The 12,296-nt window shown below is 40.0% G+C and overlaps 1 protein-coding gene across 3 annotated transcripts in view; it reads left to right on the top strand.

The window, feature by feature from the left end:
• Window positions 1-12,296, top strand: part of VAPB (VAMP associated protein B and C) — a 37,540-nt gene that overhangs the window by 4,209 nt on the left and 21,035 nt on the right. For all 3 annotated transcript variants that reach the window (XM_058850313.1, XM_058850311.1, XM_058850310.1), the window contains exon 2: window positions 11,709-11,861. In XM_058850313.1, coding sequence (XP_058706296.1) covers window positions 11,709-11,861 — 153 coding nt within the window. The remainder of the gene's footprint in view (window positions 1-11,708; window positions 11,862-12,296) is intronic.

Here is a 12,296-nt window from a genome sequence, read left to right on the forward strand (position 1 = left end):
TTCACTTACATCTCTCTCCCTGTCCTGATCCACAGGAATGGTTGAATCACTCCTGCACTGAAGGAGGAATTTGACTTTGTACCCATTCTCTTCTGTATTGGATAAATAGGAATTTCTAGTCACAGGCCATTTTAAAGAATGTAAAATAGTGACTGTATTGTGAGGAGTTGCCTGTTTAGGATAATTAATATACATCTTTTAAGCTGAACGTTTATATGCTCTTTTCCTAGAGCCCTCCTGGTATTCACAGCAGAATGGCAGCCAGTACTAGGATTTCTTTACTCTTTGAAGGCTGCTGTGCCAATGGCTGTCTACTTTCCTGCTGAAAAATGTATCAGCCCTTGCTTCCCTTTGTCTGGCCTGATTCCAAGTCAAGTCATTGTTACCGCATTAAATATGAGTAAACCTTTACATCTCTCCACATACTTGAATTTAATTATAAAATTATAGTTTTAAAAAGAGGACATAGTATTTAAATAACAGGAAGGCTTCCTAAATCTACAGAAATTTATCCTAAAATATATCCCAATTATCAAACAAAATCAGTCTTTTTCTGGTGCAGTTCATATTACACTCACTTTTCTTGCATCTTAGCTAAAATCAATAGCTTATTCTATTAAATGTTTGTTTAGTTGTACAGACCTGCTGCATCTCACTGAATTGTTCTGATTTCATGTGTTCCATTGGTTTTATAATTAATTCATTACTTTGCATAGTCTCTTCACTTTAAAAGAGAGGTGTTAGGAGGGAAAAAACTGGAGGTAAGAGAGGGTAGTGATGCATTGTGAATTTCTTACAACACATCTCCTTTTTGAAAGGTGGAATTAGTTGAAGACTGTGCTTCTCTTCAGCTTCCTTAATCTGCTGATGGCATGTACTAGAGACACAACACTCACAGCTCCACAGGGAAAGGAGGGAGGAATTGAACAGGTGGGACTAACAGAAATTTGAAACTCTGGATAGGATGGTTGGAGCACCAAAGAACAATTAAGATGTGTGAAGCAGTCAAGGAGATTTAACTGCATCTTCTGTTAAATTTAATTACTGTATTTAGGTCTCCCAAGACTATTTCCAAAAATACCACAATCTCCTTGAAGGCTTTGGTCAGTGTGATTTATGGGTTAAGGACTTTTGAATAATTTTGGACTGCACAGATTTTAAGAATTCCAGTTGAAGTTACGAGCATTAATAGGATCAAAGTATTACTATTTCAGGGAAAGACCTAAAGCAGTGCTAAAGCTTGTTTCTTGGCCATTGCTTCTAGTTTTGTGAGATTTTATGTTTTAAATGTGATAAACTCCTTGCCTTTACTGTACAGAACAGGCCAATACATTCACAGCTTCCTGTTCCTTGGGAATCCCATGTTTGTCCATGGATTTTCAGCTCACTTTGAGCTATGAAGCTATTGCAATGATACGTGAAAAAGTTTATCAAATTTGTTATTTAAAGCTCATCAGGATGGCACCCTGCCAGTCTGATTTGGTTGCTGCGATGTGACCTCTATTCATCACTTTAGAAGATATATCTGATAACAGATTATATTGAAAATACAGATGGAAGGGGTGGCTCTCTCAAGTCCTGGGAGCGTGGCTATCATGGCAAAATGAAGACACAGTTAATGTGTCAGAGTAGATGCAGGTTCACACTGGTGCTTAGCAGTAAATTGTATTTACCAGCTGCTGCCCTGCATGCCATGTGCAGTATCCTGTCACCCGTAAAAGGAATATGGAGTAGAAATTTATACAGCAGTTCCTGATAGTGCCTTCTCAGTGGAAATTTAATTATTACCTATTTTTCCTCACTGCACAAGTTTTATAAATTAAAAACTTACCAGTAATTGTGTAATGGTTTATTTCTTTTAAAGTAGGTTAGCTGCTGTTAAATACAAGAGTGAATTCTGTTTAATTGCTCTCTAATTCAGAATTAGGATTGTAAAAATTCAAGTACAAACCTTTAAATAGATTGTCAGATCTGTTTTGAAACTCAACTGGAAAAAAGGCATCATCACCATAGCAAATGATCCAACTTCATGAGCTCAGGTCAGCTTACATCTATGAACAAATACCCAATTTTAAAAGCAGCTTAATTTGTTCTATGCAGCCAGCTCTGGAAGGTATTGATTGCATCAAATGAGTTTTGGATCAAATGAGCAACTTCTACATATCTTATAATGCAATTTTTGTAGGAAACTGGGCGAGGGAGGGTTTGTCTTGTTTCTGAGTGCCTCTGAGCACAGCTTTCTGCCCAGCTGAGGCAGTGCAGGAATCAAATGACCCTTGCTAATTCTGCCCACATCTTGCAGTCACACTCATTTTCTACTATCTTGTTACCATATTGGTCTTATGTTTGCTGCCTGCTGGGAACAGCTAATAACTACTGAATGCATTTCATAGTTGGTACAATAACAGCCTCTTTACTTTCCCTGTCAGTGTGGCTGCCTGGCTTTGAAAGCCTTATTGATGGTGTTTGCAACAGTTCTGTTTGTGGTGACAGCTGTTGTTTCAGACTTAAATTTCATCTTTGTATTTGTAAGAAACGTGATCTTTAACATTATCATCTTGCTGTTGTAATTGTTGTTTCGTTGGGTTTTATTCTGCAAGTAAATCCTCACTGATTAGGTCAGGAACTCTTCCTGAGTAGAGCCCTCTCTCCTCTGGATGAGGGGCTGGCACTGGTGTGACATTTCCTACCACAACACTGAGGGGCCTTTGTCTTTCTGTGTGATGACCAAAGGCAGAAAGGAAGCTTATTTTACATACATATATGAATATTTAACTACCAGTTTGTCCAGGCTGGGGGTTAGATTCATGCTAAGTCTCTTCCTCTGGCATTTGACCCAGTATTTTTCAATATATAAACCCTTTCAGTGCTTTGTAGCCCAAGATGTCTGTAGAGCCACGTAAGATATTTTCTGAGATATTTGGGATGTTGTTGAGTTTAAAATTTGGCCTGCTAGGCAACCTTTTGTAAAGAGGGATTTGTGCCATGGGTCTGGAACAGCTGTCACGGTCTTGCTGTCACTGGAAATGTATGCAAAGCAAATCACCAGTGCCCTGCTCAATTGAGGGCAGGGTGGAGGTGATTGTGTGTTCACACCAGCAGCACAGCCCAGACTGAGGGCCGAGTCTGTTCTTTCTCTGTTAGAGCTGTTCTGAAAATTGCTCAATTCAACTGTAATTCTCCTGGCCTCAAACACATTTGTACAGATTGGGTACTGCTGCTGCCTGCAGTACTTACCCCACCTTATTATAAATACTTTATGAAAATAATCTCTTTACTAAACTACTTTAGTGTCTAGTTCTCTGAGCTGTAAGCGAAGTCCCTCATACCATGGTGCATGGATTAAAGATTTTATCATTCTAAATTTAATCCTGTTTTCTTGGTTGGTTTCCACGAGGGGTGGAAAAATAGAGAAGGGGGAGGTTTGCCTGGTGATCCAGTTATTTAGGATGCAGATTATAAAATCATGTAGGTGTGGGGATCACTATGGAGCCAAATCTTATGTTTTTGCAAGCAATTTAAAAGACAAATTAGTTGTGCTTGTAGAAGGCATGTCAAATGGCTGTGTAATTCTTTTAAGAAAAAAATAGCACTTTCTTGTTCTTCCCAAGACTGCTACTTTTTTCAGCACACCAGTTATCCTTGTTGGTGCTTCTGATTTTTCTCCCAGCAGTTCACCCTCTCCCTTGTGCAGTATCGTGTTTGTTGTCAGTTGATATTTTCAATTAGTGCTTCTTGTGATAGTATATATTCTTCTTGCGAATTAACAATGTATTTTGTGTTTTCTCAAAACATTTGCATTTCCTCTGGATCGTGATTTCTCTTCTGTTGGCCTTTATAGAAAGATCTAAAGGCAGTAACAGTTTTTTTCCCTTAATTTTTGTATTGCTGGTTTTACACTGTGCTTAGTAATGTCATACAGTGATGCAGATGATCACAGAATCATGGAATTGTTTAGGTTGTAAAAGACAGAAGTTTAGGCTTGAAGAACACAACTTGACATTTGTTTCTTTTTTCTATGCAACACATATATACTGTCAGATTTTTATTTTTTTTTCTGGTTAAGTTTTCTCGCTGCTGCTGGCTAAATTTCTGATTTTGTTTTGGGGTTTTTTTTACCCCTTTGGTCCTGAAATTACAGTTAATAGGCTGGTTTTCAAGTGGCTCCCCTGAAATATATCTTGCTAAACTCAGGATTCCTTCCTTATTTGTAGCCATAAATAGTATCCCACTGCCTATTTCATGTGGCTTAGGGTTTTTTTTTAACTTATTAGAAAAGCAGCTATTCTTTGTGCATCTGCAGAATATCTAAATGTGTTTGTTTCTTCTGATATTTTTGACTTATGCACAGTTTTGCACTTAAAATATTTGCTCATTTGCTATTTAAGTTGTGCTTCAAATTTCTCTATTTGAGGAGTATGTGTGAGCGTAAAATTAGAGTAGTTAAGTTGCTCCTTCCCGAACATTTTAATGCACATTTGAAATGGAGATTAGTGATGAAATTAGACCAGGAAAAAATCACTTTAGAAGAAAAAGTGTAGTTTGGATTGGTGATTAAAATCAGGATGTTTTTTTCAGGGAAACATTTTACATTGACTTCAGTCTTCAGCAGTGTTTTTGTTGGGGAGGTTTGCACATCAAGGATTCATTGCTCTGTTGCTGCATTCCCACTTCTCCTGGGAGCCTGAGCTTTGTTTATGTCCTTTCCATACCCTGTGGATGGAGCTCCAGGCTGTGTACAGAAAGGAGTTATCTTACTCTAAGTGGATCTGGCTACATCATGGTTATTGAAAGAGATGCAGCTGCTGTCCCACTGTTTCCTGAGCTGTTTTCATACCTGGACGGAGTTGGTTCATGTGATATTTGTGTGCAGAATGAGTAAAGTAATACAATCTGTTTGGCACTCGGTTCTGAAAGGCTCTGAAAGCACAGCTGAAACAGAGATACACCTCTGAAAGCTCACCAAGGCTGCTCTCAGTCTCTCGTTCATGCAAGTGCGTGCAGAAATCTGGTTTAACTTTATGATGCACAGAAAATATTTCATGTTGTGTGATTTTGTTGCTGAAATCTGGTGTAGGTAATGTTTGGGTGTAAAAATACTCTGAAGAGATCATTTGGGAAAAAACAAATGACACTGGTACCAAAATTATATGAAGGACATATTCTTCTATTTCTCTTGGCAAGCGTATGTGTGGCCTCTCAGTTCTTACAACTGTGAAGTCAGACTGTTAATGATCCTCTGGGGGATAAAAGGTGACAAAAATTGCATACTAACAGATACCCCAAAAATAGTCTTCAGTCTCATATTTGTTTGGGGTTTGGGCTTTTTTCCCAATTACTCATGAGGCATGCTCTGAGGAAAATAGTTTATGCTAGAACAGCCCAGGGAAGGACACTGATTAATCCATCTAAATGGAATAACTTCCTGCCAACCTTCCAACCTTGCTCCACCTTTGGCATCTGGATCGTGTAATTTTGTTGGGTTTCTGCATCTTCTTTTTTGTTGTTTTTTTCTTTTCTCTTAGGTCACTTTATTGATTGTATACTTCTTTAAAAAATTGCTCCACTGCATCAGCTATTGCATAGGGAGTGATGTGGATGTTTCTTCTATTTTTGTAATATCTTTTCATCCAGGCATCCACTGTTTGACACAGCAGAAGTGGAAGGGACCACTCCCCTCCTGTCACTTTGCTTCAAGGGTTTTTTTGTGTGAGGAGGCGAGAGCTGGGAGTAAAGATACTGATTCCACAGGGCTAGGGGTTTGTAGCTAATTCCTTTTAAAATCTGAGCTGAGGTCAAAAGGTTGGCATGTGGTTTACACAAGGATTTTTCTTAAAAATAATTACCAAATTTCAGGGTTTTGGGTTCTCTCAGTGAGTTACTTGTGAAATCAGATATTTATGCAACACAGGCTCTTCTTGTTTTCTGGTTTTTTTACTTCTTTGATTTCAAAAGTTGCGGATGCTCACTTAATTATGAAAGTCTCCAGAGCCAGATGATGATGATGATTAAACCTTGGCACACGGTACTTTTTAAAACACTAATCTTCACAAGATTCTATGTAATTAGGTAAGTATTCTCCTTACTTGACAGAGAGGGAAACTGTAAGGGTCCAAACCTGCTTCTGTTTTGGAGTTGCTGTCAACTCTTAAGGCTCTTAATAGCAGAAGATCAAGCCCTTAAGTGATTTGTCTAAAGACAAGTAAGGTGGTGGGAGAGTTTGATTGGATCTTGGGTGTTCTTGATTCTCAGACACCTGGCTGATAGCTCAAGATGTCTTGCTTGACATTTCAGCTCTTTTCATTTTAGTGTTTATCTTCAAAGGTCATCAGCTTTATATATGACTTTAAAAGAAACGTGCAGTAAGTCAAGTTCTTACCTGTTATTCAGCTCTCTTGCACATCAGTACTGGTTTTATTTTGCCTGTCTTTCTAATGCCGATAGACAGCCACAAAAATAAAATGGGAGAGCCTGTGGAAATAAAATGAAATCACTTGGTGCTGTCAGAGGCAGTAAAGAAACTGAAAAACCACTCAGATGTGAAGATGAGAGAAGTTGCGGGTAGAATGGCTGAACAAATCAGATGGAGAGATGGGGATGGTGGCTGTTTGGTGCTGACACCTCTCTCTAGAGCAGGGCAAGGGGCATCTCCAGTTTGAGGGGCTGGCACTGCTGGGGGGAGGCACTTAATGCCATGGGAGAGGGGCCAATGTAGGGTGTGGGATGGGGAAGGGATGAGTATCACATTCAGCCCCCATCCTTTGCCCTCACAGAGTCAGTGTGGCTCTTTCACTGGATTAATTACTGTTCCATGTGGACATTACCAGTCACATGTAGGATTTGGGCTCATAAGAATAGTCACAAAACAATTTAGGTTTCCCCTCTATTGCTTTCCACCATCTCCCGTATTAAATATTCCTCAGTTACCTTTCTATGGCTGATTAATGTGTCAGGTGATTAATGACTTTCATCTGACACATCAGTGGGATTAAACCATAGTGAAATACATCCTTCCCTTCCTATTATTGCATTCCACTGCTTTCCACAGAGGAAGTACAAGAGAGGTTATCTCATGAGAAGCTCTGCCTTTCTGGCTGTTTCCAATTACCTTGCTGCTAGATACATGTCTGGAGTGAGCTGGAGTTGCAAAGTTGTTTAGGGGAAGATGCTGAAAGTGCATCTAAAACACTCTGGGAATGACATGGGCAACTTGATAAGAATTAATTCTTAGCTGTGTGGATCAAGTTGGTTTCCAGTTGTATCAAGTATTCCTGCAGTGCTTTTCTTTGAAAAGTTCACTATATTTTTTAGGGATGCCTAGCTTTTAGCAGATGAGAATTTGCATTATATTTAAGTACAGAAAAAATGATGCATGTGCCTTAATTACTTTCAGCAGCTATGCCAACACTACAAGTGTGACTGCAGATGTGCTTGCAAGCTTTAACCTGCAACTGTGAGACCTTAAATTGGCAGGATGCTGTGCAGGAAGATGCAGTTTCCCTGATGCCAGGTCTGAGTGCTGCTCATTCTGGCTGAAAACTGATTCTCCTTTTTCTCTTCCCACTGCCCCCTCCCTCTCTCCCTGCCTGGTAAGTGGATTAATTTCCAGCCCCAGCAGCTCCCTGGCTCTGCTCTTGGCCCATGCAGAGGGACACAGTGCAATTTGCACAGGCAGCTGGTGGAGATGAGAGGCCAGACCACCTCCCCTTGCAGCAGTGAGATGGACTCATGCAGGAATTAAGCAACCCTTTGGCCCACCTGATGTGTGTAGTTAATTATAATGATGTAGTGATAATTGCAGGTACAGATCTGCAGAGAACTGTCCCTGCTGGGTTTGAACGTTCCTGCCCAAGCCTGTGCCATCAAAGCTTTCCCTCTGCTAAATTTATGCTTATGCTAAATTCCTTCATGTGCCAAACAGCATGAGGACTGATTATTTGCCATGCCAAAGCATAGAATTTTGTTTAAGGTGAGGATGGTTGTATTAAGATGTAGTACAAATGATGTGGCTGTGTAACGTGATTTCTTTGAGGAGTGAGTGGCAAGGAACTCACAGTGAGTACTTGTGCTCATCAAAAAGTTATCACCCTGGATTTGCTGAAACAATTATGGGCAATTTCTATTGCAGTGAGAGTTATTTAAAATTTAAATAGAGTTGACATCATGTTCTTTTGACCTAATTCCCAGACTTTTTTATCATTACTAAAATGGTATGGGATATTACAATGCCATACGCTGCAGAATGGCTCTCTAAGGAAAGATTGATACAGCACCGGTGTTTGGATAGGAAATGGACTGTGGAAAATTCTGAGATAACACTGTGATCTTCAAACATGAAGGGTTGGATGTGTGGGTGAAAAGCCACAGTTCAGAAATAACCCTGCTGGAAAGCAGTCCTATGAAAAACCAGGATATCTCTTACTGTTTGCTGTTTTGTGAGTATAGGAGGTGATGTTTCCTTTCAGTAATACAGCTACTTTGTGCATCACTAGATGCCCATTTTGCATTAACACGAGTTGACTTCATTTTGGCAGGAGAAAGTCACCAAGCCCTTGTGGAGTATTTTCAGACTTTCAGCACCAAATTCAATTTACTACATTCTTCCTTCTAGACAGCTTGCTCCCATGACAACCCCATGTCAGATGATGCATGTACAGACCCTGTTTCCCATAACTTTGTCCTTGGGATGACACCAGTGGCATTTTTCTCATGGTCTTTAAAAAACATGTGAGAAAAACAGTTGGGATGATTTTAAAGAGCAAATTGTCATTTGGAAAGCACCCTGCCTTAATATGAGTTCCACTTATCTAGAAATATTATGAGCAATCGAAAAAGCATTCAAAACAAAATAATGTGATTAAGTAAGGGTTGTGGGTTTTAAGAGTCAGTCTTCACTTGTTGCTTTGACCTGAGGACCATCCAGATGCACCAGTTTGGCTTAACTGTGCTCTCAGCCCACCTTGGGGGAGTACAGGCATTGTTCAGGTGTTGCATAAACTTGTATAAATAGTCCATCCACTTGTAATGAGGACAAAGTTACTAGAAAGAAGCATAGGGTGTTTTCTCTTACTGAATATGATACAATTCCTAAAGTCCCAATGCCTTGCATTGGAAAATGGAGTTCCAGGTTTGGTGTGCATCTCATGTGACTGTTTATACCCACACCAGCTTTACCTGCAGTGCTCAAATCCAGATGTTGGAAAGCAAAGGTGTGTCTCTAGTGCAGAATTAGCTTGTGTCTGTCCTGAGATAAGTTCTCCCACATACTCCAACCTCCCCAAAAAATCTGTAACTTTGGCTATAGTAATCCAACAAAAGGCTAACAAGGTTTCATTTCAGCCTGAGTTGGCAGTCCATGGGCCTTGCTCTTAAAAGGCAGGCCAACCAAGTGATAATATTTCACTGCCATGCCTCAATTACCCCTCAGTAATACCCTGTGGTCTGGTTTATTTTTTTTTACACACTTCAGGACACCTTGATGGCATGTTAATCCTGCATTTGTCTGTGGTGTTTTGCTTTGCTGCAGAGTTTGAACAGCAGCACCATAAGAAGGAATGTGCCTGCACACCGGTTTGCTGGAAGCAGATGTCAACCTTCTAGTACAGTTGTGGTGGCTGTAAAACCTGTAATTTGGGGGAAATGCAGCTAAAGAAACTGTTTAGGGTTTAGTGGACAGATCAGAAGAGGAAACACCAAGCAGACAAGAAGAAATGAGTTCCTTCTGCTGAAAGGTTTTGCTGCCAAATATTTTGGTATGATCTATGTTAGCAATAAGTAATTCCATTTGGAAATTATTTTCCACACAGAATTGTTGTCGTATTACTATTTCAAACAGCAGCTCTGTGCTGGGGCACACAAATCCCGCACACATTCATGGATCAGCCAAGTAAAAACATGGCATTTCCCCCAGGAAATCTATCCCAGCATGCAGACCAGTAAAGCACTACTGTGGATGCAGCTGCAGATGAAGGGCTTTGTGCAGCCAACCCTCCCTCTGTGCTGGAACGGCTCAAGCTGTAATTTTTTAGTAAAGACACATCCTTATTGCATAGGCATCCTGTAATTTCTTCTGAAATGTTAGATTTCTCCCAGTTAGGGCTGTTTTTAAGATCTGCTACTGTCCTTACACACCTAAATGTTTGATGGATTTTTCTGATGGTTTGGCTTGTTTAACTTCTTTAACTACTTGTGGCTGCATCTGGCCAGTTATTTTCCATTCGTTAAAAGTCTCTCTCTACATGCAGAACACAGAGAAAACTTTACATCTGTGTTTCATTCTCTTTTGTATCTCAGTGTTTCACCAGGTACAGGTCTAGTGAATTTGGATCTGAAATTTTTATTTCTTTAATATTTTTTTAGCTCCCATGTTGCATTGCAAAGCTGGTTTGCTCAGGGTGCAGACAGAAGCGGCGCTACCTTGTTGTCTGGTTGGGGTTATTACGTGTGTGATTGTTTTGAGGCTTTTCCCCCTCTAATTACTTTAAACAAATTGGATCAAGGATAGAGGTTGCAGGACTGTAGTACTGTTATGGCTGGATTAAATATTGTCTTAGGAGACAAATTTGCATAGAATAAGAAGCAAACTTAAATTACATCAAGGCATCCATGCTGTGAGAGGAGGATGGTGGAATGCTGCCTGCTAGTATTTTTATTATCATCATCATTCACCCTTTTGCAATTTTAGGGCTGCCATTTCTGCAAGGAAAAGTTTGATGCTTTTTTTGACCAATTTGCTTTTACTCCTGAGGACAGATGAAGGTATTTTATTCAGGCATCAAATTAATCACTTCTGTGGAGAAGACAGTTGATCAAAGTGTGGTTATATTTCTTTTAATTTTACTTCTTTACTATCTGTAAAGCACTGTAGTTGTGTGCTGCCTGTCTGATTTATCAGTGTCTTGTAGGAAATCAGCCTTTCTTCTGCCTGAGGGATTTGGGAGTTTCAATTAGGTAGTGAGCCTGAGAGAAGTGGATTTGCCTGCGCTTGGTTTTGCAGAACTTGACAATGGTTTGATTTTGGCTTTGCTAAAACAGAAATCTTTGCCAGTGCTCTCAGTATCTAAAAATTTTCATATTTCTACATGGTTATTTCCTGTCCTGGGTGAGGTAGGCTACTTTATTTTTTCTGGTTTATTATTTCTAGTTGCCACGACAGTTTGTAAAAAATAAAAAAAAAATTGGTAGGTGAAAGGAGATGTACCCTGCATGCTTGTCTTGCTGTTTATGCTATGTCATTCCTGAATACCTGGTGGAATCCTGGTTCTGTAGAGGTCCAGCTTCATGTGCAGATGGATTTGTGGTAGTCCTTGGTTCCCATTCCTTGCCTGGTTAACAAACTATACTGCAGTCACTACTTATCATCTATAGCATGGATATATGTAGTATCTCTGCTAGCCTGGGTTTCAGTGACTAGAATGGAGCAACTGTGACACAGCAGGGAATTTGGCATCCTTTGAATGCCATGTTGTGGTGTTGGCACAATGTGTGAATGATTTCCCCCTTTTGTTTTGTGTTAATGATGAGCTCTTGGGCTGGGGCCTGGCTGCAGCCTCAGCTTTGCGTGCACAATTATCTGTACGTGCTGCAGATGGAAATTGAACTTCTAATTGCTTTATGAGATTTGTGAACAGAGATTTAGAACCTGCTTAGCCTTTGCTTGGAAAGTGCTTTCTGTGTGATTTCAAGTCTGCTTTTGCTCTCTTCCTCAGGTCCTTTCACAGATGTGGTCACTACAAACCTGAAGCTCGGCAACCCCACGGACAGAAATGTGTGCTTCAAAGTTAAGACCACAGCACCACGTAGATACTGTGTAAGGCCCAACAGTGGAATTATCGATGCAGGAACATCAATTAATGTTTCTGGTAAGCCATTCAAGCAGTTCTTTGGTGATTGAAAATAGCTTCTTATAATCAGTTATTTCTTGGAATGCCTTGCAGCCTTTAAGTATTTTGGTGAATCCAAGAGGTTGTGTTTTCATGGAGAAGCAGCCATTTTATATAACCTTACTTCTCTTATTCTCTTATTCCTGGTCTAGCAGTAATAAGTTTGGTCTTACATCTTGTTTTGGAGAGGAAAAAGGCAGAAATACATAAAAGATTGATATGGTTCATTAACAGCCTCAGCCAGCGTATCCAAACCAGTCCTGCTGCAGCCCTGCCCTCCCTGTGGGATTATTTTTGTACAGTTAGTTTTTTGCCAGCTTAACTTCCTGAACCAGCTCACCATGGGGTCAAACAAGTGCTTGGATGAGCACATTGAGGGAAGAATAAAACTGGGTGGACTATAGCCACTGGTTT

Source organism: Poecile atricapillus, chromosome 15 (assembly GCF_030490865.1).
Source record: "Poecile atricapillus isolate bPoeAtr1 chromosome 15, bPoeAtr1.hap1, whole genome shotgun sequence".
NCBI lineage: Eukaryota > Metazoa > Chordata > Aves > Passeriformes > Paridae > Poecile > Poecile atricapillus.